The 27,551-nt window shown below is 43.2% G+C and overlaps 1 protein-coding gene across 2 annotated transcripts in view; it reads left to right on the top strand.

Annotated features, from left to right (window-relative positions):
* CLCF1 (cardiotrophin like cytokine factor 1) overlaps positions 1 to 27,551 on the top strand; it is a 760,236-nt gene that overhangs the window by 490,441 nt on the left and 242,244 nt on the right. For both annotated transcript variants that reach the window (XM_069232936.1, XM_069232935.1), the window contains exon 2: positions 13,935 to 14,098. In XM_069232936.1, coding sequence (XP_069089037.1) covers positions 13,935 to 14,098 — 164 coding nt within the window. The remainder of the gene's footprint in view (positions 1 to 13,934; positions 14,099 to 27,551) is intronic.

Here is a 27,551-nt window from a genome sequence, read left to right on the forward strand (position 1 = left end):
TTTGTATAGCATATGTGCGTGTATGTCTGTACTCCAGGACTAATCCGTATGAATGGTCCGGTTTAGCTACTGTAAATAAAGGATTATTCATTGGGGAGACACGGGGTTCAATTACACCCACGTGCTCTAGTTGTGTGAGAATTTCCCTCATGACTGCTCTTGCATCATGGTTTATTGGATAGTGAGTTTGAGGTTGGGGTTGATTTTTAATAGGAATTACATGGTAGGGGGAATCTTTGTCCCATCCTACGTGATTGCGATATAACACAGGTGCCTGCGCCAATGCCCAATCGATGGCGTAGGGTTCAGCGAGTTCCTCCGGAACAAGGGGTGAGAAAGAACGTTTAATAACATCTTCCCCATATGGGCATATGGGCATGTACGGACAAATTCAGGTGGGCAATCTTGTTCAGCAAACAAAACATCATATATTTTTACCACGCGATCCCAAAAGATTGCGTCTGTTATGCGTTCAATGTCTCCTTCTAACTGTAGTGTTACTTTATACACCCTATCAGGCGTGGAAACAGGCATTTCTGCAGTTTCTACTTGTAGAAAGTCATCAGTTGCTTTCACCTCCAGATGCTCTAGAAGACTCTGGCGAACTATTATGACCTCTGCCCCGCTGTCTAGCAGCGCTAGTGCCCACTTCCTATTCTTCAAGAGGACCCTCTTCTTGAGTGGCATGTCGAACTGCAACTGCTGCCATCTTTTTCTTTTTAAATTAGGGTTTTTGTTGGGGAGGTTTCTCTTCCTTTTTAACAGAAACCTCTGTTGAGCGTTGATTCCTGTCTGAGTTTCATGTACCCTGTTCTTCGCTCTGATCGCCCACCTCTCTCACTGCGTTTTTCCAATGAGTCCTGAAAGGAACGAGATTGGCATGTATCAGTATATTGATATTTATCAGGCGTTTTTGTATTATCTCTATTTCAGAGATTATATCTATTCTGTGGGGTCTCCGTACTCGGTGATTCTCCCCTTTCTTAGGAGTTTGTTGTTTTTTATACCACCATTTCTTGCTACCCTCAGGAGCTTGCTTGGAAAAATCTTTATTTGATTTTCACTGAAATTGTGGTTTAGTTGGTCTGGCCCCTAGACTATCTCGACCAAAGCTAGAATAGGTCTCTGCGATAATCTTTGGCAGCTCGTGTTCTTGATCCTGCTGAGGAACATCTTGGAGCTGCATGCGCACTGCTAGTGCGACCGCTTCCCCTTTAAGGTTACTCAAAATAATTGAGGATACTTTGGCAAAGTTGCCCATTAATTGCATCCCCAAGTTTAGGGCCGGGGCAGCTCTACATTCATCTTGAATTTGTTTCAACACTTCCGGCAAGTTGGCAAGTGTCGGAGTACCGTGTGCGGTAGTATAGAATGCAGCAAATACCGTGCCCCATGTATTACAGTTACCTACTGTGGGGACCATCCCAAATGGCAAGCACATCGTTAGAATTCTATGTTTCTCCTGAGGTCCCGTATGGGGAAATACTGCTTCCAGTGCATTTGTTTTTTGAGCTAGCCAAAACGGAATTTCTTCTCGTGTGGCAGGTACCTAACCCATAATCGAATGTACAGTTGCAGGGTTAATACCTTGCGTCACTGCATGTGGTTGCGCTGGAGCAGCACGTGGTGGGTTTGTATTCAATGTTTGCATTACAAACTGTACTAATCGTCTAAATATTGCCGTCAGCTCAGTGTATAAGCAACGGACTTCAGCTACTGCTAAGTTTGCTACTGCAGGGTGATGTGTATAAGTGGCCAATAAAGGCCAGGTAGGACCATCATTACTTAGAGGACCTAACCTAACTGGTAAAATCGTGTGGGGTAGGGTTCCATCAAGCCAATTATTATGTTCTTGATAAGATAAAGTTATTTCTAAATATGAATATGCTCTGTATTGTCCAGGTACATTTGCAAGTGTATAGTGATGAAATGTGTTTGTGTTCCCATCAGCTGCTGGCAATGTGACCCAAGAATAAAAAAGTTCTGTTCTATAAGCTGCATGTGCGTCCACCACAAATGTGACTGGACCCCCCCGGGCCGTTAGGCCATTTGCCAGTAAATGTGCAGTCAGGGGTTGTCTCATATTGACTGCAATTGCTACCTGTTGCGGATTCGCCATGGTAGATGGTAAGTTTGTTCAGAGAAGGCACACCAAATGGGAATTTTTCCTTTTTAGAGTTGAAGCTTGAACAACCTCCAGCTTCAGATAGGTGTTCCCTATTTAGCTGAGGAGGAAATACTCAATACCATGGATGTCTCTGTATATAGTACTGAGGTGTCTTTTATATAGTGAGACTGGGATACTCAGGAGGACCCGAAAATTTGAGCCTAACCAAACGTTGGCAGGGCCATGTCGCATAGGCTCTCATTATTCTAATGAGACTACTGGATTTTGAGCCGCAGAATCTCCTGCGGTGTGGGAGACTGAGTCTGACCCACTACAGGTAACACCTGTCGCTCCAACTAGCAGTGCCTCACCATCACCCAAGGGCGGGATGATTGGGCAGCCGAACGCATGACACTCAGGTCTCATCCGTTTCTCTCGATTACATTGGTCTCACATACACAATGACAAACAGAGGCAGTATATGTTTCAATAATGTTTTAATGAAGCAACTGTATCTTAGATAGCAGAGCATGGGCTGCAATAACCAGGACGATACAGAATGACAACATTAAAATTGTGACAGGGAGAGTAAAGCATAGAAATAACGCTACTATATTGTCACTAGAGTCAATAGACTAATTCCTACCTGGGCTATAATAGAGCACAGCGTGTTAAGCTCTAATTCTGCCCTTCAGGTTCCCCTGGAAAGCTATCGGCCCCCATACCTGAGCAAAGGCCTGAAGTCTGCATAAGCAGCTGTAGCGAAGCGTTCAGCAATCAGCATACAGTCATGGTTCTCTGGTTGGAATCTCCCTCTAACATGTAAGGGACAGGGAAGTGTTTTTATAATAAAACAGCTGATGTTCTGAGAAAATGTCCCTACGTAAGGATGTGTGTTTTCTATGAATGTTAGAGACAAGACTTTATACCACATTCAACGGCAACCTATTTTACTGCAGCCTTGGAAGAAGCACAGAGTGATCAAGAATGTCTTGTTTGCGAACAGAGTGCTGGCCTAGGCAAAAACAGTTAGATAGAGAGAAATAAAACAAGACCGTAAAAGTGGCTATTATAACAATAAAAATGAAGCTGAATAAAATATATCTAGGTTAAAGTGCACAGCAGCAAGCCTAGTATGCTAAAATAACATGCCTGGAGCTATAACTCAAATGGCTACACAACACCATCAGGGATTGGGTTCCAAGTGGGGGATATTTTAATTTTCTGGCTACTCCCTTGGTTGGGTATGATAGGAAAATCCAGACAAGCCTCCAATTTTATTTTATCGGAATGGGTATTTGAGACATGCAACAGGGCACAGGTGTCTCACATCCAGTTAGACTTATTCTTACTTTTCAGAAATGCTCGGATGACTAATTTCTTGCCCCTTATCTTGGTTGCTTTCTGTTATTTTAATACAATTATAGTTCATCATTTGAAGACTATCAAAGGGACAGTGAAGAGCAAAGAAGGTCTTTTTCTGAGTGATAACGTTTATCGATGTCCTTGAAACCTAATACTGAAAATAGAGGACAAAATGTGCAGGAACTCCAGTCAGATGTTTTAATCACCTCATGTCCCAAACATACTTCTCAGGCTTGACTAAAGATCCCAGCCCTCTGGCATGGATAGTATACAGTTCCTTAGCTTGACTATGGATGTTAGGTGCATGCTGGCGAACAGCTTGAAAATTGTCAGTGAGGATTGTCAGGGATATACAGTTCACTCTCAGTGATATCATAAACACATTCCTTATCTGCAAGCACAAGGTCTATGGCAATTCTGTTCAGTATATTTATTTTTTATGTAGAGGAAGATAAACAAAATGCTACATCACTATCAGTTTTGAAATGAATCTTCAATAATTGGAAATACATTAAATGGAATTAAAATAATTGTCCTGAAGTTGAAACAGAAACATAAATTCCCACCAAAAGAAAAATATTTTTAATATAAATGAATAATTATTTAAATTGACCCTTTGTGCTATTTTAACAACTACCTTCAGCCCTTTTTTGCTTTTTTCCAGATTCGCAAAAGTTTTGTCACGTTTGTTAGGATTTTTCCCTTTTCATATTGTAAATCAGTATTGAACATGTGGTCTAATGAGAAATAACATGGTGGTGTTATTCTTACTTTTCCTCTAAGTATGGTAGTCCATTTAAAATAACTTGGTGCTGCAACTGCCTTTACTACCACTGCACGATTAAAAAGTGACCCTTCTCTCGTAGGGGATTTCCATGTATAGTCATAAGCACCGAATAGTCCCGCTCACGTGCAGGGACCCCGGAGCATTTCTTTTATATATCTTGTTAAGTGGAGATTTTTGCCTTTGTTCAGGAAGGCCAGTAAAAACCCTTAAGAAAGAGACAGATAATGCAGCCTATGTATCAAGGCTACAATGGCCCAGTTCTTTATCATGAAGTCAAAAAAGGGGCAATACATTGCAAATAAATATAGACGGTTTCCAAACAATATAAATCTCTTTTACAAACCCCTTTTTATGACAGAGAGGAGGGAGAGCAAGGCAGAGTAGCCTCATAGGGTGCCATTATATGTCTAAAAATAGAGACTGTGCCTTTAAGAACTTAGGGACCACCAGTTTTCCATCATGCCCAGCAGGTGGCAGTTGCTTCAGTTCTTTTTTCTGGCTCCTGCTGACAGGACCCTGAAGCACCTTTTATAGGTTTTTCACAGAAAACGTTGTCAGAAATTAGTGACAACACCTTCATTCGATGTCTACTAGTTTTTTAAGCTTGTTCCTGTTATTTTTTTAAAGAAAACTGTGGACCCTCATGCGGTCTGTATCATCTGCCTCCCTTCTTCTCATCTTCCTGATACCTGTGACATCTGCAGAACATTTCCCAGGTTCATACTGCGTGACAGAGAGAAGATTTGCCTACAAGTTAGAGAACAGAGGAAAAAACATCATAACCAGCCTGCCAGCGGGACCTCAGAGCAAGAGGAATGTGAATCTTTCACCAGGGCTTTGCCTTCAACTTCCAGTGGACGTGGGAGATCAGAAAAACATGTTTCTGGCCAGAAACCACATAGGTCCTTGTCGATGAGGCAAGTCACAGCACCTACCTGTTTGCCATCTTGGCCTGGATCAACGATGGAAAAACTGCAAAGTTCGCTGTCAACATGACATCAGTTGACGTTGACAGATTTCACACCATCGTCTCATCACAGGCGCATGATGTCGAGGAGTGCTTCGCCGTCGACACAGCATGGACAATCAACGTCGAGAGCCAAATGCCGATGTGAGAGGTCAAGGAGTTTGTTGACGTTGAGGAGGGAAACAGGAAAGAGGTGTTACCATTTCCATCTCCATCGTCATAACCTGCTCCACAAGATTCAACTCTTCCGCCGCCTCAGCCTCCTCCATTGGTGCTTCCTCACCAATAGCGCCTCCTCTTATACCCCCTTCTCCAGCTCCCTGGAGCACACCAGCACCTAGGACACAAACGTGTTCCCGATCACGCCACCACTCTTGTGATCACACACCACTGCATTCTTCTACAACGTCAAGACGTCACCACCGTCATGGATCTCACCATAGATCAAGGTTACGCTCTCATCGACGGCATACAGATTATTCAACTTCTTACACCAGAGACTATTCACCAACTTTATAGGACTCATCACGCCTCAGGTCTCTCTGATTGATGACATAAATGCCTTTCAAGATGTACTAGTTTGTGAGGCTGCAAAACTCAATATACTGATGTTGGTACCCACACCGTCCACTCTCCAGCCATGGTCAAGCCTGCTACATCTAGGCTTTAAAAGAAGTATTGGCCTCCAGAGCAGGAGCCTTTATTTCTTCGCTTGGATCCGCCACCCGACTTGGTCGTTATTTTGGCCTCTAAAAAAGTCCACTCCACATCTTCATCATCATTTTCTCCTCCAGATAAGGAGAATAACAAATTGGACTCTGCAGGCCGCAAAGTCTGGACTACAGCGGCCACGTCAGTGAAGGCAGACAATGCTATGGCCCTATTGGGCAGATATGACCGAGCACTTTGGGATTCAATCCAGCAATTTGCTGAACACCTTCCAAAGGACAAAAGGGAAGACTTCTTGGAAGTAATAAGCAAAGGGGCAGTCTTTTTTAACCAGATTATAAGTGCAGCTGCGGATTCCTCCATCCTTGCTGCACATAGCTATTGTCACGAAGTCACCTTACGAAGGCACTCATGGCTCCAACTAACACCTTTAAAACTGGAAGCGCAAAACCGGATTCAAAACTTGCCATTCTCAGGTCCCACTCTATTTAGCAGCCAAGCTGACGAAGAGATTGATACCTGAACTGGACACATTAAAGGCTGTGGGTCTATAAAAACCTAGAGAGCAAAGTAAATCATTCTGACCCTACCAGCAAAGGTTTTACTTTCAGAGGGTTCAAACCCCCCATAGGATGCTGCCCAGATCTCAACAACAACAACATCAGAGATCCTACTAACCAAAGCGCAAGCAGACAAGAGGACGTTCCGCTCAACAGACAACCCAAGGTGGAAAACAAACCTTGGCGTTGAAACCTTGAGTTCTCCCTTCCCCCTCTTCTGTTATCCACTCCATTAGGGGGGGAGCATTATATTTTGCCTGGAGGAGTGGCAGCACATCACAACAGATGCCTGGGTTTTGAATATTGTCAAGAATGGGTACTGTCTCAGGTTTACCACCCCACCGCCGTCCATTCCACTAAAGCCCTCCACTTACCACCTAAACTTACTCAGGACAGAAGTCAACATCCTGTTGCAAAAGAAGGCAGTGGAAATTTGTTCCCAATAGTCAACGAGGGAAGGGCATTTACTCCAGGTACTTTCTTATACCAAAGAAAGACAAACACGAATTCAGACCCATTCTCGGTTTCTAAGTTGTCAACAAGTGGATTTGGAAAGAGAAGTTCAGGATGCTGGATTTACATCAAATATATCCCCAACTTCATCAGGGAGATCAACTTTGCTCCATCATCCTTCACAATGCATACTTCCACATTCCCATTGTCAGGAAATAACAGAAATTTCTCAGGTTCCTCGTGGGGCTTGCCCATTACCAGTACATAGCACTACCATTTGCCCTCAAGTCAGCACCCAGAACATTCTCCTAATACATGGCTGTAGTGGCAGTCTATCTAAGAAAACACTGAATCTTCGTCTACCCCTGTGTAGACGATTGGCTCATCAAAGCGTCCACTTCTCAAGAAGCCCAACAGCATTTCAATTGGACTTGCGATTTCCTTCATCGGTTGGGTCTTCACGTCAACCTCAGCAAGTCAACACCTGTCCAGGTGTAGCATGACTTAGGTGCCACCATCAGCAGCATTCACGCAAAGGTGTATCCTTCAGAGGAGCAATGCTTATCAATCCTTCAGAAATGTCAGACTCTAAGGAGAGTACTTCATCCAACAGCAAGAGTAGTATCATCTCTCCTAGGATTGATGGCCTCTTGCATCTTTCTCACTCCAAATGTTCGCCTCTATATGCAACCTCACCAGGAGTGTCTAGAAGACCTGTGGGACCAGCTGACGGGCAACTGGGAGGACAGCATCACACTCTCTTTGCATGCAACACGATCCCTCAAATGGTATTGTTCCCCAAGCCATCTCCTCAAAGGGATGCCGTTCCACCAACAGGTCTCTGTGCAGACAATTGTGACAGATGCTTCGTTGCTCAGCTGGAGAGCCCACATGGATCACCTCCAGATTCAAGGGTCTTGGTCTCAGAGAGAAATTACATACCATATCAATCTCTTCGAGCTATGTGCAGTACATCTGGCATTCAAGGCTTTGCTCCCATCAGTCACCACTGATACCCTGCTAGTTCAGATGGATAATACAACCATGATGTATTACCTGAACAAACAGGGGGGCACCGGGTCCAGAACATTGTCGCTAGAGGCCCAGACAATTTGGAAGTGGCTTTCAGCCAGGAACCTGAAGATAATAGCAACTCATCTCCCAGGTGCCCAAAATATACAGGCAGACGCTTTCAACAGAGCACTTGACGAAAATCACAAATGTGTCTTACAAAAAGAGGTCATTCAAAGTATCTTCCACTTGTTGAGCACCCCTTCTATTAACCTGTTTGCCACAGCAGAAAACAAAAAATGCCACAACTTCGAATCCAAGTATTACCATCCAGGGATGCTGGGGAATGCCCTGTGAATCAACTGGTCTGGCAAATTTCTTTACGCCTTTCCACTGATTCCCCTGAGCCCGGAAGTCCTGGTCAAGCTATCCCATTCCAGTGCGAAGATGATCATAATTGCTTCCGAGTGGCCATGGCAGTGGTGGTTCCCAGACCTTCTTCACCAGTCACTCCGTCCACATCTCAAGCTGCCATGCAGACCAGATCTATTAAGAAAATTTGGAGGCCAGATGGTACACCCCAATCTCGCCTCCTTGAATTTGGCTGCAAAGCTCCTGAGCTATTGCAGTAAAGACACTTAAACTTGCCACAAGACTATATGGACATCCTCAGAAAAGCCGAGCGGCCTTCCACTCGTTCCGCTTACGCTTTCAACTGGAAGAGATTTTGCATCTAGTGTTTCTCAAAGAACGTAGACCCGACTACATGCCAAGAACATGTGACTCTGCCATACCTGCTTCACTGTTAAACCTGGCTTACAATTCTCTTCCATAGAGGTTCATCTGGCAGCTCTTGCTGCCTACAGGAAATGTCAGTCACAAACCTCTTTTTTCGAAATCTCAGTCATAAAGGATTTCCTAGAGGGCTTAAAAAGGGTTCTCCTCCCATTAGACGGCCATCGCCTCCTTGGGAACTTAATACAGTACTTTCTCGTCTCATGCAAGGCCCCTTTCAACTCATACACAAGGCTTCCCAGCTATACCTGACATGGAAAGCAGCTTTCCTGGTAGCAATAAAATCAGCTTGCTGGGTTAGTGAGATACAAGTATTATGTTCGCATGAACCTTATACTGTCTTTCATTCCAGCAAAGTGGTTTATGAGAACTCACCCAAAATTTCCTCCTAAAATAATATCGGACTTCCTTGCATACCAGTCCATCTACTTTCTTCCAGAATCCATCCACTCCAGCAGAAATATCTCTCCACTCTCTGGATGTTAGAAGGTTTCTGAAATGTTATCTTGATAGAACTAAAGATATTCACCAAACAGATCAGTTGTTTATTAACTATGATCCAGTACACACTGGTTTGACCTACTCTAAACAATCTATCGCTAGATGGATCGTTTCATGCATTTTATTGTGCTACCAAAAAGCTAATAAATCACTAATAGCTAAACCTATAGTGCATTCTACTATCTGGAAAGGGGCTACTGCTGCTTTACTGCGTAATATTCAGATTCCAGAAATTTGCATGGCAGCTACCTGGAAATCAGTGCAAACTTTCAACAAACACTACTGCCTAGACTCGGATGCTAGAGCAGAAGCTCAAGTAGGGCAGGCTTCCTTCAGAAATCTGTTTCCCTAGCCTGCTGAGGGGTTTCTCTGTCTTCTCCACCATGATCTACAGGTATGGGCGTGCTACTCTATTCAGTGCTTATGACTATATTTGGAAATCCCCTATGAGAGAAGGAATAGTTTCTTACCTGTAACTCCTGTTCTCTCTTAGGGGAATTTCCATTATAAGTGATAAGCAACCCTCCCTACTCCTCTGTGGAATGGACAGAGGTATCCTTGCAATCTTTATATATCCCACATCGCCTTCAAAAAGATCTGAAGCAACTGCCATCTGCTGGGCATGATGGGATACTGGTGGTACCTAGCTTCTTAATGGCACAATCTCTATTTTAAAGATATAATGACAGTCTATAAGGTTACTCTGCCCTGCTCTCCCTCATCTCTATCATATAATGGGGTGTGTGAAGGAGATTTATACTGTCTGCAAAACATCTTAAATTATACTCATTTGTAATGTATTGGCCCTTTTTTGAATTCATGATGAAGAATTGGGCCATTGGAACCTAGATATATAGGTTGCATTATCTCTCTTTCTTAAGTGTCCTTACAGGCCTTCCTGAAGAAAGGCGAAAATCTCCACTTAAGAAGATATATTAAAGAACAGCTCCGGGATCCCAGCACGTGGGCCGGACTATTCAGTGCTTATGATTTATCATGGAAATTTCCCTACGAAAGAACAGGAGTTACAGGTAAGAAACTATTCCTTCCATGCTATCGTTTTCTGAGAGATATTTTTAACTCTGATTAATACTTCAAACCACAGATTTCTCACCATAGCTTATCCCCCCAGATGCCAGGAAGAATGTGTAATATTTTTTCTAGCAGTGCTCCAACACTCTGACAGGTAGCGCCATGCAGCCCTATGCTGACTCTATACCTCTTCAGAAGTGATGAGGTATAGAGTCAGCATATATGCAGAAATGCATATAAGCGCCTCTTTCATGCGCTAGCATCAGTTTCTTTCTTTCCTTGTCTTCTGACATGAATCTGGAGCTCCACTTCCAAATTATCAGTTTTCTGAGGACTCCTAAAACGACTCTTAAAGAGAGTGCTATAAATACAACAGGATTCAAGGTATACTGCAAGAAACAGATGTTGGCCACAGACCTGAATGAGTGTTGCCTTTGGTGCCTGCCTTCAAGACACAACTCAAAGTTGTGTGATAAGTGCACCCAAATGCACCTAAAAGCGAAGGCTGATGAACACAAGAAAAAGTCCCAATCTTCATGCAGGTCCTACTTCCACTCCAAGTCAAGGGCCTGTTCCTGGTCTCTGTGCTGTTTCTGGCCATTGGGCTGTTCCTGGACCCAGTCACTGGGCTGTTGACACAATTGCTGTACTTTGCGCACAAGTAAGTCAAAGACCAATCACGAGCACTAGAAAGCAAAGCAGAACTCAACTCTATTCTGCTTCTCTGACTCCAGAGAGGAGGTGCAAGGACATCAAGATTTAATTCACCCTCCCTCGATGTTATTGACATTGGAACCAATTTATCACTTGGCCTGATTCACCCCAAGTTCTCTGGGTCGTTGTCAACCTCGCAGCAGATCAAGGTCTTCAAAGAGGCCATTCTGCAAACCCTTAATGCCCTGGTGAATCTCAGGGGTCTCAAGTCACCTTCGTTCCCTGATGCCTTCTGCTGATGCTGTGGGACTCATTATTGAGTTAGTACCGACGCCAGTGCTCACTTCTACTACAGGCCTCAGATCCACACCCATCCCTGCTGCCTCAACAGAGATAAAGACTTGATCAGTGCTGGTTGATGATCCGATGCCTATGTCAGACCCCTAACTGGCTTGAATGCGACCGATGTTGCACTAATAAAATTCCAAAAGTGCAGCCGGTTGTCATGCAGCCTGACTCTAATCCAGTGCCTCTATTACATCTCAACTATCAATAATGGCTCAGTTTTCTTTTTGGTTCTGTCTCTGATCCTCTGCCAGAAAAGAGTACCTTTTAGGATACCGATGAGGATGTAGAAGGGAAATGGCTTGCTTCCGTTCATTATACTGATGATGTGTTACTCCTTGATTTACAAAATGCCAGAGGACAGTGCCTCAGTGGTAGTTTGCAGGGCAGCTGAAATACTAGAATTACTGCTGCCCTCCACTGAAACTGAGGTGAATGTTTTGACTGATATTTTGCAGCCTTGGGCAGCAATATCAGAACCCCTGTTTCAGTTGATGGACATTCACAGATACTTATTTGGCAACCTGGTCGAAACCATGTTCTTGCCCGTCTGCAGGAAGGCAGGCGACATGGGGCAGTGCTCAGTCACCCAGATGTTCTAATGAAGCACCCGACTTACAAGAGTCCTTTTGCAAGGCTTCAAGCAGTAACGTGAATCCTACTTCATTTCTGACCAATCTCAGGGGCAGAGAAGCCAAGATTATAAATGACTTTAGCAAGCGTACGTTTTCGTCTGCCTGCCTGTTACTGAGATCCATAAAAGCAGTATATCAATTGGGCAGTTATACACATTCCCTTTGGGGCATGGCCTGTGAGATCTTGTCATGAGTCCCGGAGGACCTGAGGGCTTCTTTGGTTCAGACAATCCATGAAAGGCAGGATGCGGCAAAGTACATTACCTGCACAGGCATGGATACCACTGTTGCCGGGCCGTCTGTACCATTTGCGGAAATTTAGGGACTTTTTCAGTGGGCTGCCCATCTTATGATGCAGAAAATGGTCCAGACCTTTCAGATGGGTCTTGAAAATTCTTCGAAAGGGCTACACCCTATAGTCCAGATTTAAGAGGGTCTAGCGCCATCTAACGACACATTAGCGTCATTTTTTTACGCAAATGTGACGTCAGATGACTAAAAACTCTGCACCATATTTACAAAGTGGCATCAGTGGTGTAATCCCTTGCGACACATTATACCTGCACCAAGCATAATGTATTCAAGGAGGGTGTTCCCCCATTACGGGTGCCACAAAAATGGCACAAAGAAATCTAAGAGATTTCTTTGCATCATTTTTAATGCCTGCTCAGAGCAAGGGTACCTGTTCTTAATATCTGCTAGGTTGCGACATGAGTATCAGTACATGCTTTCTTGAAGCACTACTGCCCTGACAGTCAGGCCTTGTGGGAAAGCACCTTCGTTTGCTTGTTTCATTAACACTTTTAGATTTCAGCCCATCCTACAGGCCCTTCACCTTGGTGATATATAATATATACCTTAATATATATTTTAAGGAATTGAATCTGTGGTTAGAAGTATTTATCAGAAGATCAAGCTACTTACCTTTGGTAATGCTTTTTCTGGTGAATACTCTTTCTCCCACCTCTCCATTCAACGAGCAGGGGTGATGAAATACCTGTGACTCCACTCTGTCACTGATGGCAGCATGGAGTCAGCAAGGAACTGCGTGGCGCCTTCTGTCAGTACTTGGAAGCACTGCTACAAAATTGCCTGATCCAGAATGGTGCCTGGAGGATATGCTAAGGAGAGGAATCTGTGGTTAGGTAGAGCATCCATCAGAAAGAACGTTGCACGAGGTAAGTAATTTGTTCTTTGGGTAGCAGCACTCATCCCAGTTCACATCCAATCTACAGTGTTCCAGACATTTAGACTAGGCAAACACTTTAGGGTTATTTTAGGAGATATCTGTTTTGGGTAGATTTGCTGTAAGGGTATGAACTTTATAGACATACCTTAATTAGGATCATTGCTGGCTCGTTAGCAGCTCTGCGGTCCAGGGAGACTGAGGTTACTTGCTAATACAGTTGTTCATATTTCATTTGTTGTGAACTGTGCCAAGACTATTCTTGGAGTTACAAAACAGATTCTCACAGGTCCTCCTTCTGCACTTTAATACTTGTATTTTCGGGGGTGTCTGTTCTCGGAAGATCTATTGTGGTTAATACCACTACTTACTGTGGACCTACGGTCAGGGCAATGCATATTACTGGTTGGCTTCCTTATCAATGTCATTTGCTTAGTTCTTATTAAATATGTGCTTCTTCATGCTTTCCTGCTCTTCTGCTGCTCCCCCTGCTTAGCACTCTTTGTGTCTTTACTCCTTCCCCTACCTCCACTCTCAAGCTCCATGGTAGGTGCCACAATGTGCTTTGCCAATGTCGCATAACGAGTAGTGGCGACCTGCCATACTGAAAGTTTAGAAAACATGATACCCATCTTGGCAGTGAAGAAAGTATGAAAAACAATTTTACATCATTTTCAAAGTACAGAAAATAATGTTTTACCATGGCCAGCAATCGTTACTGGCTTTGCCAATGCCGTCGCATTTTATAAGCATATAGCACTGGCAAAGCCAGACACTGCAGCCATAAAGCATTAGTAAAGCAAAACCTATTGGGCTTTGCAAGTGTCTGTGAACCTTATGACTGAATAATGCGTTTTCTCGTTCCAGGGGACTCTCCAGGGATCTTAGCCTTCCTATTGGCCACCCTCCTGAACCTGGCAACAGTCCCTGCCCTCAACGTGACAGACTGCTCGCCTCGGCAGTCCATCCAGAAAACCTATGACCTCACTAAGTATCTGGAGCACCAACTGCGCTCGCTAGCTGGCCCATACGTAAGTACTAGCAAGTGTGGTCTTGTGAATCGAAATGTCCCACAGTTAGCTGCTTCCATTGGGCGGTTGTGTTCCTCGTAGAACAACTTAACTGTCAAAACTCCAACTAGCGCTTCTATGTGAGGAGGTAAGACAGCATCAAAATAGAAGAAGGGACGGAGAGGTGATTCCATTCACCCTAACATCTCCTCTCTACACACAAAAAAGGAGGCATCTAATCATATTGTCATGCTTCATTAAAAATGATTTATATTGCCCTAGGGTAATCTTGCTGTGTCGGGCTCAGGTACTGAGAAGCTGTTGAAATCATTGGAATGGGATCAGATCATGTTCAGTGCAAACGTATTTTTAAAATTGGCTAGAGGCAAACCCAAATTCTACTTTATTTGGGGTGCCTCTGACAAAGTTCTTCAAATCAAATGACAATTGCTAGGAGGTTGTTATTAACCCTACTTCCAAATATCAGTGTCTGTGTTTGCAAGATACAGACGTATTGAAGCTGTTATGGGTCAATGAATTTCAAAAGGACAAATAGAATGTAATTCCCTTGCTCAGAAAATCCCTTGCTAGCTCTGAACCTTGACAGGGGGATGTGGAACACACTGCACTTGCGATTATTTGATTGTCTGTTAGGAAACAAATCCGCTGTTCTTTTCCTGTTAAGGAGCACAGGAAGCACAATTAAAGATTACCAATATTAATCTAACAATTGAGGGGCGACCGCCAGCCCAGCGGGAAACCCCCTTCCATGAGGATGCCGGCTCCGAATGGAGCCGGCGGAGTGGAAGGGGTGCGACGGGTGCAGTTGCACCCGTCGCGATTTTCAGTGTCTGCTTGGCAGACACTGAAAATCTTGGTGGGGCCCTGTTAGGGGGCCCCTGCAGTGCCCATGCCATTGGCATGGGCACTGCAGGGGCCCCCAGGGGCCCCACGACACCCGTTACCGCCAGCCAGGTTCTGGCGGTCAAAACCGCCAGAACCAGGCTGGCGGTAAGGGGGTCGGAATCCCCATGGCGGCGCTGCCTGCAGCGCCGCCATGGAGGATTCCCTAGGGCAGCGGGAAACCGGCGGGACACCGCCGGTTTCCCGTTTCTGACCGCGGCAGAATGCCCATGGATGCACCGCCAGCCTGTTGGCGGTGCATCCTCGGTCCCCGGCCCTGGCGGTAGTCAACCACCAGGGTCGGAATGACCCCCCAAATCTGGTAGAGAATGTAGATTAGACAGAAGACAGTTCCATTCCGCAGGAGCTTAGACAAAGAACATGCAACATCTGCATCTGAGTTTTCAAAATCTCTTTGCTGAAGAAGATCGAAGAGTCTGTAAAGGATTATATTTAGACATTCCTTTGAGTACAAATTGGGTGCTAGGCCATGAATGGCTAAAACCATACAGCAAGTTTTGAATTGTATCTGCTATTTTATTGGCAGTAAATAGACTCTTTTCAGAAGAGTTGTAGTGTGAATTTTCTGAGAGACTTTAAAAAGAAGCCTGGCTTCAGCATTTTTTAACATCCTCAGTCGGGTTAGGCCCCCTCTAGGGAGGCTAAGATAGATGGCATTGGCATAGACCAAGTGGGAGCCAATTACAGCTGACCTGATGGTTTTGAGTGCAACAACCGAAAAGTAATTTCCTTACAGTCCATAAAATGACGATACATTTTGAAACTGCCACATTTATGTGTGGTCTCAGAGATAGCTGGTGCTCAGTTAAGAATCCTAGACTTTGTTCAACTTGCTTGGGCTTAGAAAGTGGTCCCATTTCCTATGGGCAGTATTTTTGAGGCCACGATGTAGGGTTGGAATTCATGACCACTATTTCGGTTTTATCATCATTTAGTTTTAGGTGGTTATTCTTTATCTACTCACAGATAAAACACATGGTATCTCGAAAGGATAGTTGGGAGGAAGCAATGTCCTCTAATTGAAGTAAAATCTGACAGTCACCTGCAAAGTTATAGAGTCAACATACTCCCTTTCACAACTCTGTTATAAGAGGCCTGATGTAAATAATGCATACGTGTCAAATTGAGAACCCATTTTAACTTTATATATTTCTATGGTAGCTCAATTTCAAGAGGTTTAAACACAGCTCAAAGAGTCTTATTGTGTTCGTTATCTGCAAGTCATTTACAATATCATGGCTCAAAGCTATATTAGCATTTATTTTGTCAAGAAAATCACATTTAACTAGTAACATCGTTATTGTGCGGGTTTAATGAGTTGGTTAACACTGATGATAGCCAAGCAGTCATGCATGATTTTGAACATTTCTCTTTGGAGAATTTCTTCTTTGTATACTTCTTTAGAATAGTACACTCTCTTAATTTGTATTAGATGTTTTCTATAATCAGACATGCCTTATTACATTTTTGCTTATTTAGCTCATTAGAGTTCCTGCACCACTGACACTCGAGACGTCTGAATTGTAATTCATGAGAAAACCATGAAGCAGGCACAGCTCCCTATGGCCACAATGTAAACTCTTGTTGGATTCACTTAAGGCTGGTTTAGTTTTGTGTAAGGTTTGTAGCAGGCTTTCCCTAGTTAACCTGAGACCATTTCTGAGTGGCTCTAATTTCTGAGTGATTTTTACAGAATTGGTCATGTGTAATAAGTTATATTTAATAAGATAATGATCTGACCAGTTACACAGAGTTATTGATATTGGCAGTATCACAATCAAGTGTCCATACAAAGTCAAGAGTATGATCCTTGCAGTTGGTGGATTTAGTAATATGTTGACACAGATTTAAGGAATTAATTAATTCCATATGCTCACAGTCTTTAAGTCCAGCATTCAGATCATTAGCTTAATAGTTAAAGTCACCCACTATAAATAGTTTAGAATTGCTGATTATTAGTGCTCCATGGAACTGTTATGACAAGACGCTCATAAAATAAGGAAGGGCTGTAAACTAAAAATATTGTCCTGGTACTATTTGCCTGTTCTACATTAAACAGTAACATATCCATATCACCAATTTGTAAAATTGAAAGCTTTGTTGAACAGAGGGACCATTTTAAAATGGCAGCAGCAATTCCTCCCGCTTTATTTAGAAGTCTGTTCCCATTGAATATATATATTCATCTGGTATGGCAGAAAGTAAAGACGGAGATGGATTAGCCACATTTCTGACAAGAGAAGTATGTCAGGATGAGTTAAATCTAACAAATTAGAAAAGTCCACATTATGTTTTATTAAAGATCTTGTGTGAAGAGAGTGGTGCAAGGCAGCCAAGCAGCCAGCCTGTTTAAATACTCCCCTTGTACATCTGCCTATCATCCGAGTATAAATCATAAATGCATAGAATCTCATGGAGGATTTAATTGTACCCATGGTATGTCGTCATTGTGGCTGTCGTCAGAGGTGCCTAACCTGTAGACCCAGCTCTTTTCCTTTGCAGCAAGAGACTCATTGTCTCTTAGTTGTATTTTGTTAATTATTTTCCATTGTAAGTCCTTGTCAATATGCCCCATAGATATAAAATGATTTGTCAAATGCTTATGTTCTTGGTTCTTCAATGTTCACTGACTCAAAGTTGAAACTTTCTTGATGACTTCTTTAAGTCCTCCGGGGCAGGTCATTAAATAAATTACATTGATTGAGTTGTATTCGGAAACATGATTCAGATTCCAAACAGACCGTATTGTCTGAATCCACTGTTTTTAAAAACATTTTGACACACTGCAATTATCACAAACGAAAAGACCTGTAACCTGTGGCAAGCCCCACAAAACACTAATTTACTGTGTGTTGTTCAAGTGTGAACTAATAGGTCACGTTAGTTTGCACTCCACTTAAATCTAAACATTGTTTTTGTAAGGTTAATTTTTTGTTGTTTATAATTTGCCACTGTTCTTTAACAATTTTTTACATGGTCTTAGGTGCCGTACTGTAGGTGGTTACATAAATGAATCAATTCTCTGTCTGTCTGGGATAAGACTGAAAATGACATTCTCTTTTATTATTTCTTGCCCTTTTCTTTGCTTTTTCTATGATCTATGTAGGATAATTACATGTCCATAAGTTGCTGGGATATGTATGTAATGTGATTCAATGTGCATATCCTATCAAAGGTTCCACCTCTGTTTTGATTATCACATTGTATAGAATGTATGATGTATTTAGTGCTTGTTACTCTAGCCTGGTCAATTTATGCAACAGCTGGACATTGTTATTAGTAAAGGTATCAATTCCCGTGGCAACTGCCTGTTTAAAGGCTAGATCCTTAGGAGGTAGGCCAGTCACTGGTGAATTGGCAAAGATTTATTATGAAGACCATTGTTACTGGCTTCTGGGTTATTAGTCTCTGTTTGGGTAAAGAATTTGAGTCTGAATTTACCAAACAATCTGCGAATTCACTCCATAGCTGAACTGTGTCCTCCTATGTGGTGGGTGCAAAGCCCAGACCCTTATTTAGAACTCTTGTTTGTAGTTCAGCAAGTGCTCTTTCTGTTAGATTGACTACTAAGTGTGGGATCCACTGTTCAGTGGTAATGACTACTGAGACATACTTATTGTGATTGTCTGATTTGTCTCTTCCTATTGGACCTTTTTATCTTTTCTTTCTTCCCCTGCCACAGCCCCTTGCCTGTCGCAAAAAAGCCTCAGGTTTCTGTAGAATAATGGATTGAGAGGTAATGGTACATATGAGCCAGGCCAGCAAAAGTAAGGGCCTTGGTGAGATGATGGTGGTAATACCAGAGGGAAGCTATTACCTTGAAATGTACACCTCCCTGTAGATTGAGTTTCATCTCCGCTGCCCCAGCCATCAGAGCTGGATGATTTGTTATCTCTCTCTGTGGTCACATTTGCTTTGACATGGATGCTACTGAATCATTTTGAATCAGGTAGTCAGCAGCTGCATATAGATGGTTTGACTCGCGTGTAATCCTCTTATTCTCTTGTAGGGGATCTCCATTGATAGTCATAAGCATTTGAATAGTTCCGCCCACGTGCTGGTATCCCAGGCACTTTACATAGTCTCTTCTTTAGTGTAGACGTTTGTCTTGCTTCAGGAAAGCCTGAAGAGACATTTAAGAACGAACATAATATGCAGCCTAAGCAAACAGGCTACAGTGGTGTAATTCTTCAGACTGTACTTAGAAAAGGGTTCAAATACTCTTATAAATGCATAATTTGAGGTAAATATTTTACACCAGAACTCAAATCTCCTTCACAGCCCCTTTTCTGAAAAAAGTAAGAGATGAAGAATAGAAAGGCAGTGTAGCCCCATAGGCTGCTATTGTGTGAGTGAAAAACAGTGACGATGCCTTTAAGGCTGCAGAGACCACAAGTATCCCATCATGCTCAGAAGGTGGCAGTTGCCTCAGTTCTTTTTGACAATAAATGCCAGTGATAGGTAAGTTCAATACTTTTCTCTGATCTATCCACCGGGGGGGATCGAGAGGGGGCTGCTTATAACTTCAATGGAGATTCCCCTATGAGAGAACTGAAATTACAGGTAAAAAACTATTCCTTCTCACATAGGGGATCTCCATTGATAGTCAGAAGCATTTGAATAGAATAGCAAGCCCATCCCCAATAAACGTGGTGGAAAAACAAAGAAGAGAAAATTAGACTAGGCAAATACATTTCTGAGGGATGTTTGTCCTACTTGAGCGTCTGCCCTAGCATCGGAGTCCAAACAGTAGAGTCTGGTAAACAGATCTCCATGTAGCTGCTTTGCAAATTTCGGCAATAGGGACGTTCTTCATCAAAGCGGTTGTAGCTGTTTTGCCTCTTGTAGAATGGGCCTTAGATCTCGACATCAAAGGCTTTTTGGCCTTTTGGTAACACAAACATATGTAGGATACTATCAAGCATGAGATGGAATGTTTGGAAGTGGCCAAACCTGTACGGACCGACCCATAATTGACAAAAAGCTGGTCTGATCTGGGCAGATTGCACGTCTTGTCAAGGTAAACCCTCAAGACCCTCCGTACATCTAGGGAGTGAAGGGTTCTTTTTGCTGGAGTAGAAGGATTCTGAAAAAAGGTTGGCAAAGAAATAGCTTGTTTGACATGAAAATCCTAATTAACTTTGGGAAGAAATTTCGGATGGGTCCTGAGAACTACCTTATTAGAGTGGAAAACTGTGTAAGGTTTGTTAGCACACAAAGCTTAGGTTTTACTAACTCTACGAGCTGATGTGATCGCTATGAAGAAAGTTGCTTTCCAAAAGAGATGTAGAGATGCTTATGAATAGGTTCAAAAGGATCTTGCATTAAACATTGAAGGACCATGTTAAGCTCCCAGGAAGGGGAAGGGTGTCTGATTGGAAGGAAGACCTTTTTTAACCCCTCAAGGAAATCAGTAATTACTGGGATCTTGAAAAAAGAGGTTTGTGAAGGACATTTGCGGTAAGCCGTAAGAGCCGCCAAATGAACTTTTATGGAAAACAATTGTAAGCTAGGTTTTGCCAAATAGAGGAGATAGGTAAGGATGGCTTCCTCCTGGCAAGATGTAGGGTCTGTTTTTCTTGGAGGAGCACCAAATGAATAATCTCTTCCACTTGAAGGCATAAGCTGTACGGGTTGACGGCCGTTTAGCTTCTTTAAGAATGTTCATGCAGTCTTGTGGCAGGTTTAAGTGTCCATACTGCACTAGCTCAGGAGCCACGCTGCCAAATTCAAAGAGAAGAGATTGAGGTGGACCATCTGTCCTCCGAACTTCACTAGTAGGTCTGGACAGCATGACAGCTTGAGGTGTGGACACTGTGACAGGTGAAGGAGGCCCGTGAACCACCATTGACGTGGCCACTCTGTCAGCTCAGGTTCAGGTGTCCATACTGCACTAACTCAGGAACCATGCTGCCAAATTCAAAGAGGAGAGGTTGGGGTGGACCATCTGGCCTACGAACTAAGTACAATCTGAAGAATTACACAACTGTAACCTGTTTGCCTAGGCTGTATATTATGTTCTTTCTTAAGTGTCTCTACAGGCCTTTCTGAAGCAAGGTGAACGTCTTACCTTAAGAAGAGACCATATGAAGAAGTTTTCCGGGATACCCGCACAAGGGCAGAACTATTCAAATGCTTATGACTTCAATGGTGATTCCCCTACAAGAGAACTGGAGTTACAGGTAAGAAACTATTTCTTATCCTTCTGCAGTTTATTAATCTTAGCTTGGTCAAGAACTCCAAATTGTTATATGTCCAGTTGATGTTCCTGATATACCTGATTCTGTCAATGCTTGCCCCCGGGCTGAATTGTTGCAATCTTCAAATGTATTGGGAGTACCTTAGGTACAATCACAAGTAATGTCTAAGAACTTAATTAAAATCATCAGTTGGAAAATAGCAGGATTAGAGACTAAACTGTCTATCTCAGATTGCGGGGATTTTATAGATAAGCATATGATCTGTGTTTTCCAGGAAACATGGGCTGTGGAGTCCAAGTATAGACCAGTATATAAGAGCTTTTGGGTTATGGTGGGCAGGGTGTCTTCTGGTAGGCCCTCAGGGGGCCTACTATCTGGCTTAGTGGATATCTCAAGTGTAAAGCCAGAGAATTGGACATGGACTGCGCTGATATACAGGGCCTAGTTCTGTCTACTCACAGAGATTACCTGCTTCTATTGGTAAACAGCTATAATAGAAGCATTGGAAGAGGTTGTGAATCATAAACTCTTATGTGTTTTGGACAACATGTTAGCTAGTTGTAATAGAGCCTAATATGTCCTGCTTGCAGGGGATTTTAATACCGTCTTTGAACCCTATCCACTGACCCAGGAGCTTTATTGGGAAGAGGACAGTTTATGGGGATCCCGAAACAAGTCAAGAGTAATGGACGTAGATTGACTAGGGCCTCACTTCAGGTTGTTGACATTTCTTTAGCTTACAGCCTTCGAGCATGTAATGGTCACTCATGCTCAGATGTAAATCCCTCCCCCACATTTAGACGAAGGATGTGTAGAAGCCATATAGATTATCTACTACTAGACACACATTTGTGGGGCCACATGGAAGATATGGTGGTGGTGGAACATGAAGAAAGTGACCATGATCCATTGATACTCTCTGTGAAGAGTCTGTTCCCCTTCATTGGGGCTTCTGTCTCTGTGGATTCCGACCGGCATCTTATTATGGCAAACAATAAACACAATGATAAGTGGGAGATGATGAATTACTATCCATGCACTACTGCAACTATGTATCGATTACTGGCTTGCCATATGAAGTCTATGCTTCAGCATGGGCAAGATCATGGGAGGATATTGGTTGAGCACTTGAAAATATTTGATTGCCTCAAAGTGTTGTTTAACAAAGAACTTAAAGGTAAGACGAGACCAAAGCAAAAGGGTGGGTGGTATACCAGATCCTGTAGAGGTGCCAAGCATAGGCTGCTGAGAGCTTTAGAGGGGTGAATAGATGTTTGATTAAACAGTCTAGAACAAACTATAGGCTAGAGTTGACTCAGGCTTGGAGACACTGGGAAGAGAAGCGTTGGACAGCCCTTTTAGAAGCAGCGAGGTGCAAGGACTCCGGCACGTTTTGGAAGTTAGTTTCAAGCAATGGTGGGGAATCACAGCCTCTGACTGGTCATCAATTCTTCCTGACAAGTGGGTCCAACACTTCAGTTCACTCTTTTCTAGGGGAGATCAATCTGAACCTGGAGAGAAGAGTGTCTGCAGGGGAGAGAGTGCCCGTCCAATCAAGTTCACCTTAGCTGAAACAATGGCAGCCATAACCTCCCTCAAGTGGGGCAAAACCCCTGGTCTTGACAAAATACTGGGCGACCTTTATAAGTAAAATCTTGATATTTGGGTACCCTATACTAACATGGTTTGCAGTGCAGTAGCTGCTGGTGCTCCCATTCCTCACACATGGAAGGGGGCAGAAATAGTCCCTCTATATAAGAAGGGAAATCCTTGTAATCCAGCTAACTTTCGGCCGATAAGCCTGCTTGACAATCTTCAAAAGATTTTGCAAAACAGATCTTGAAGCGGCAGGATGAGCGGATTGAGGAGAGTGGGCCCATTTCTAGTTTGCAGGCTGGATTTAGACCCGCCATTAGTGCAATAGACCAAGTTTTGAGAGTTATGGTAATTAGATGGAAGACTGTGGATATCGTTGGAGGGAAATTATATGTTGCCTTCATCGATCTCCACGCAGCCTTCGATTTGGTCCCAAGAAGCAAGTTGTGGGCTATGCTGACCAAAATGGGCATTCTGAACTTGATTATCCATCTCCAGGAAGGCACTTATGCCTGAATTATATATGGCAGCAAGGGTGTACTATCAGATCCAGTTACAACCGAGAAGGTGGTGCGTCAAGGCTGTGTTCTTGACCCCACCCTCTTTCTCTTGTACATCAATAACTGTATTGAGTACCTAACCAACTGTGTGAACGATTCACCCTGCCTGGCTGGTCGGAAAATACCAGGTCTGTTTTATGCAGATGATACTCTCATCCTGCCGAAATCGCCCAGACGTCTCCAGAACCTAGTTTACAATTTCTGTTTGTTCTGCAAAGATTATAGCCTTGAGGTCAATGCTGAGAAAACAAAATTGATGATCTGTTGTCAGGGAAAGAAAAAGGTGAAGGCTAGTATAACTATGAATTTTGTTAATTTATAAAGAGTCAATGAGATTGATTACTTGATGGTTAGATTGATGGAATCTGGAAGATGGGATGCACGCATCAGTAAAAGCTCACATTTAATATGTCACAGGGAGGGAGCCTTGGGCCGGAAGGCTAAAGTTACTGAAAGTCCCTCATTAAATCCCATATTGGGAATATATAAGGTCCAGGGTAGGGGAGTTGTCCTGCATGGAGCGAACCTCTGGGGTTTTAATAACCAGAAAATCCTGTTGGTCAAAGAAACTATTTTTTTTAAGAGACATCTCAAGGTTAGGGAAGGGCCCCCCATTGGTACCTTTAAGATTAGATCTTGGGTTGCACATTATCTCAGACCATGCAGTCCTGAAGCCCCCACTGTATTGGATTCGTCTTTGGAGGACGGTAGAACTGGAACCTTAGAGGGAGGGCTTCAGAGATAATTAGGGTGCTCAAATTGCCTAGATAAGGGTAGTTGGCTGCAGAAAATGAAATCAACATGGGAAAATCCTGAAATGATTCCAGACAATGCGGGTACACTTGTCAAGCAGAAAGATTGGCAGAAGGTCACTGAAAGAGCTTCCCAGATGAGTAGGGGGGGCCGCCTGATGAATGATATTCTGCTGGTCAAGCAGGAGCCGTTGGCTGATCCTTTAATGGATTTGCCCATACCTGCTTGTGTTCGCTCCCTAGTCTTCCAGTTTAGGTATGGTACTCTACCTGTGAACGCTTACACCGTTTGTTGGCTGCTGAATGGTCTTGGTGACAGCAAATGTAAATTGTGTCTGACAGGTGAGAAAACAATTGAACACTTGTTTTTCTTCTGGCCCAAATATATGGTCCCAGGTAGAAAATGGATCATCCCCCTTTGTTAAATCCTGTGCCTTTATGATTGTGCCAATGCCTATAGGATTTGCAAAAGTGATTTATCAACTGTAGTGGTAAGTGCCATTTCTAAATACCTGTCGGCTGTTTGGCTCATTCGTTGTGGAGCACTCAAGGCTCTTGGTAGAGCTGGGCCAGAGTAAAAGTCTACTACTGGTCTGCTTTGCACATGGCTATAGGTTTAGCCAAAGACCTGAAGGTTCCCTATTTATGCTGCTGTAGTTTAAGACTTTTATGCTTTTTATCTATTTGATTGGAAATGTTATTGGATTTTTGGTGTTACAATGAGATGATTTGTATTGTGCACTATGGACTCAATTGCTGCAGATCTTAAGAGTTGCTTGTACTATGAATCACAGGTAATTCATGCTGTGGTTTTAGTCTTTTTCATCTATTTGATCGGACAGTTTACTGGATTCTAGGTATTACATTGAGATGTTTTGCACTGTATATTATGGGCCCAGCCGCTGCAGATTTGTTTCTATTATGAATTATAGGAACCATTAACTGAGTATACTAATTGTATTTTTATATTCTAGTTTTACAAGGTATTTTCTGTATTATAGTATTTTTCATTTTATGTTTTTCCTTTTTAATCATTTTTGCTGGAAACTTTTTAAGTTTGACTATGAGATTTAATATTTCGTTATGTCAATAAACTTGACAAACTTGATAGTTGATATGTCCTTGTTCATTTCTTTTAATGTTTGCCTTCTAATTTTGAATTTGTGGCTTTAAATGGTTTTCACTCACCTGTGTTTTTGTTACTAATAATATGTGTGATAATGTGTCTGATATGCCCTTTGCAGTGTTTATGATGTTTATAATTAGGTTTAACCAGTCACTTGTGCATTCCATGCAATGAGGAACCAATGTTTCCTAACTACCAGATCTTGTGACAAAATGTTTGGTTCATTTGTGACTATGAGAGCTCTAGGAGTTGCCTTAGCTCCGTTGTACAATCCCGTTATTGTTTCATGCAGGAGAGATTAGATCTGGCCTTTCTTTAGGTCAGTCCGGGAATTCCTTCCCTCCGCCTGTGTAAGTGAATGTATATTGGCTACAGGGAGAGGCTTTCTCCATCTCAATGTTGTTTCTTTAGCTTAAAGACAAAGGGCCTCATTCCAACCGCCGCCCGCCTGGCTGGAACCGCCGGATGGCCGCCCCGCTGTCAAAAGACCGCGGAGGCCATTCTGGCTTTCCCGCTGGGCCGGCGGGTGCCCGCCAAAGGAGCGCCCGCCGGCCCAGCGGGAAAGGCCCTGCAACGAGGAAGCCGGCTCCGAATGGAGCCGGCGGAGTTGCAGGGGTGCGACGGGTGCAGTAGCACCCGTCGCGATTTTCACTGTCTGCAAAGCAGACAGTGAAAATCTTTATGGGGCCCTGTTAGGGGGCCCCTGCACTGCCCATGCCAGTGGCATGGGCAGTGTAGGGGCCCCACAACACCCGTTCCCGCCATCTTGTTTCTGGCGGTGAAAACCGCCAGAAACAGGCTGGCGGGAAGGGGGTCGGAATCCCCATGCAGCGCCGCCATGGAGGATTCCCTGGGCCAGGGGAAAACCGGCGGGAAACCGCTGGTTCCCCTTTTCTGACCGCGGCTTTACCGCCACGGTCAGAATGGCCCTGGAAGCACCGCCAGCCTGTTGGCGGTGCTTCCGTGGTCCCCGGCCCTGGCGGTCATGGACCGCCAGGGTCGGAATGACCCCCAAAGAGCCACATGTACGAATATTAGGTTTTGCAACTTGCAAATTGTGACTCTTAGCAATTCACAATTTGTGACTTGCAAAACCTGATGTACAACAGTTTCATGATGCAAATGACCTACCTCATCAATATTCATGAGGTAGGTTGCAATTTGCGACCCCATTGTGTATGGCCGCCCTCACAGGGATGGTGGACTGCTGGGGGCAGCAGACCACCATGTCTGTGACTGCTTTTAAATAAAACAGTTTTTTTCTTTCTGAAATGCAGCCCGTTTTCCTTAAAGGAAAACGGGCTGCATTTCAAATATAAAAATGAAAAGATTTCCTTTCAGTTTTTCAGAGAAGGCAGTGGTCCGTGGGACTTCTGCATGCTCTGAAAAAATATTTTCGCTACCAGTCACAAAGGGGAAGGGGTCCCATGGGGACCCCTTCCCGTTTGCCAATGGGTTAGCACCAATTTGAAATTGGTGCTAACTGCGATTGTTTTGTGACCGCATTCATGGTCACAAAACAATCCCACATCGCACTGCAACTCACAATTAGGAAAGGAACGCCCCTTCATAATTGCAACTCGCAAACCTATTTTGCGATTCGGTAAATAGAACACAGAATCGCAAAATAGGGTCTGTACTTACCAAAATGCTTTTTATTTGTCGCAAACAGCCTGATTCACAGAATCAGGCCGTTTGCGACAAGAAAAAAGGTGCGTTCAACCGGCCCAAAGTGAGTTAGAATATGTGATCTGATGTTATCTGTGTATGTCTATGCTCCTATATGTGTTGGGTGTTTTTTTACCACAAGTGTGCAGTGATATCACAAGGGAATATACTCATGTCTCCTGGCACCACTACTGTGTCTGTTAATATCTTCCCTGAATGTATACAGTATACATGTACAATTGGTATTTTTTCTGAAAACTTCAAATACTCAATAAATAAAAAAATCTGTAAAATCAGCTGCAATGTTTAACCATTTTCATTGTATTGTTGAGCTCTACAGAAATTCTACATTGTATTAGACAATACTACAAAATACTGAGAATGAACCTGTACGAAATCAGTTGCAAACCGTAATGCGATGACAAAAATTGGCATTTGCGAAGTGTTCTAAAATAGGGATCTATTTTTACCACAGCGCACTGAATAAATAAGTGATCACAGTCTAGCAACAGAAATAACTAAATAGTTAAATGAGAATCACAAACATAGAATCGCTATTGATAGGTAAATAGTATTTCTAAATAGCATTTTTTATATATACAGGGAGTGCAGAATTATTAGGCAAATGAGTATTTTGACCACATCATC

This window comes from Pleurodeles waltl, chromosome 4_2 (genome assembly GCF_031143425.1).
Source record: "Pleurodeles waltl isolate 20211129_DDA chromosome 4_2, aPleWal1.hap1.20221129, whole genome shotgun sequence".
NCBI classification, from domain to species: domain Eukaryota; kingdom Metazoa; phylum Chordata; class Amphibia; order Caudata; family Salamandridae; genus Pleurodeles; species Pleurodeles waltl.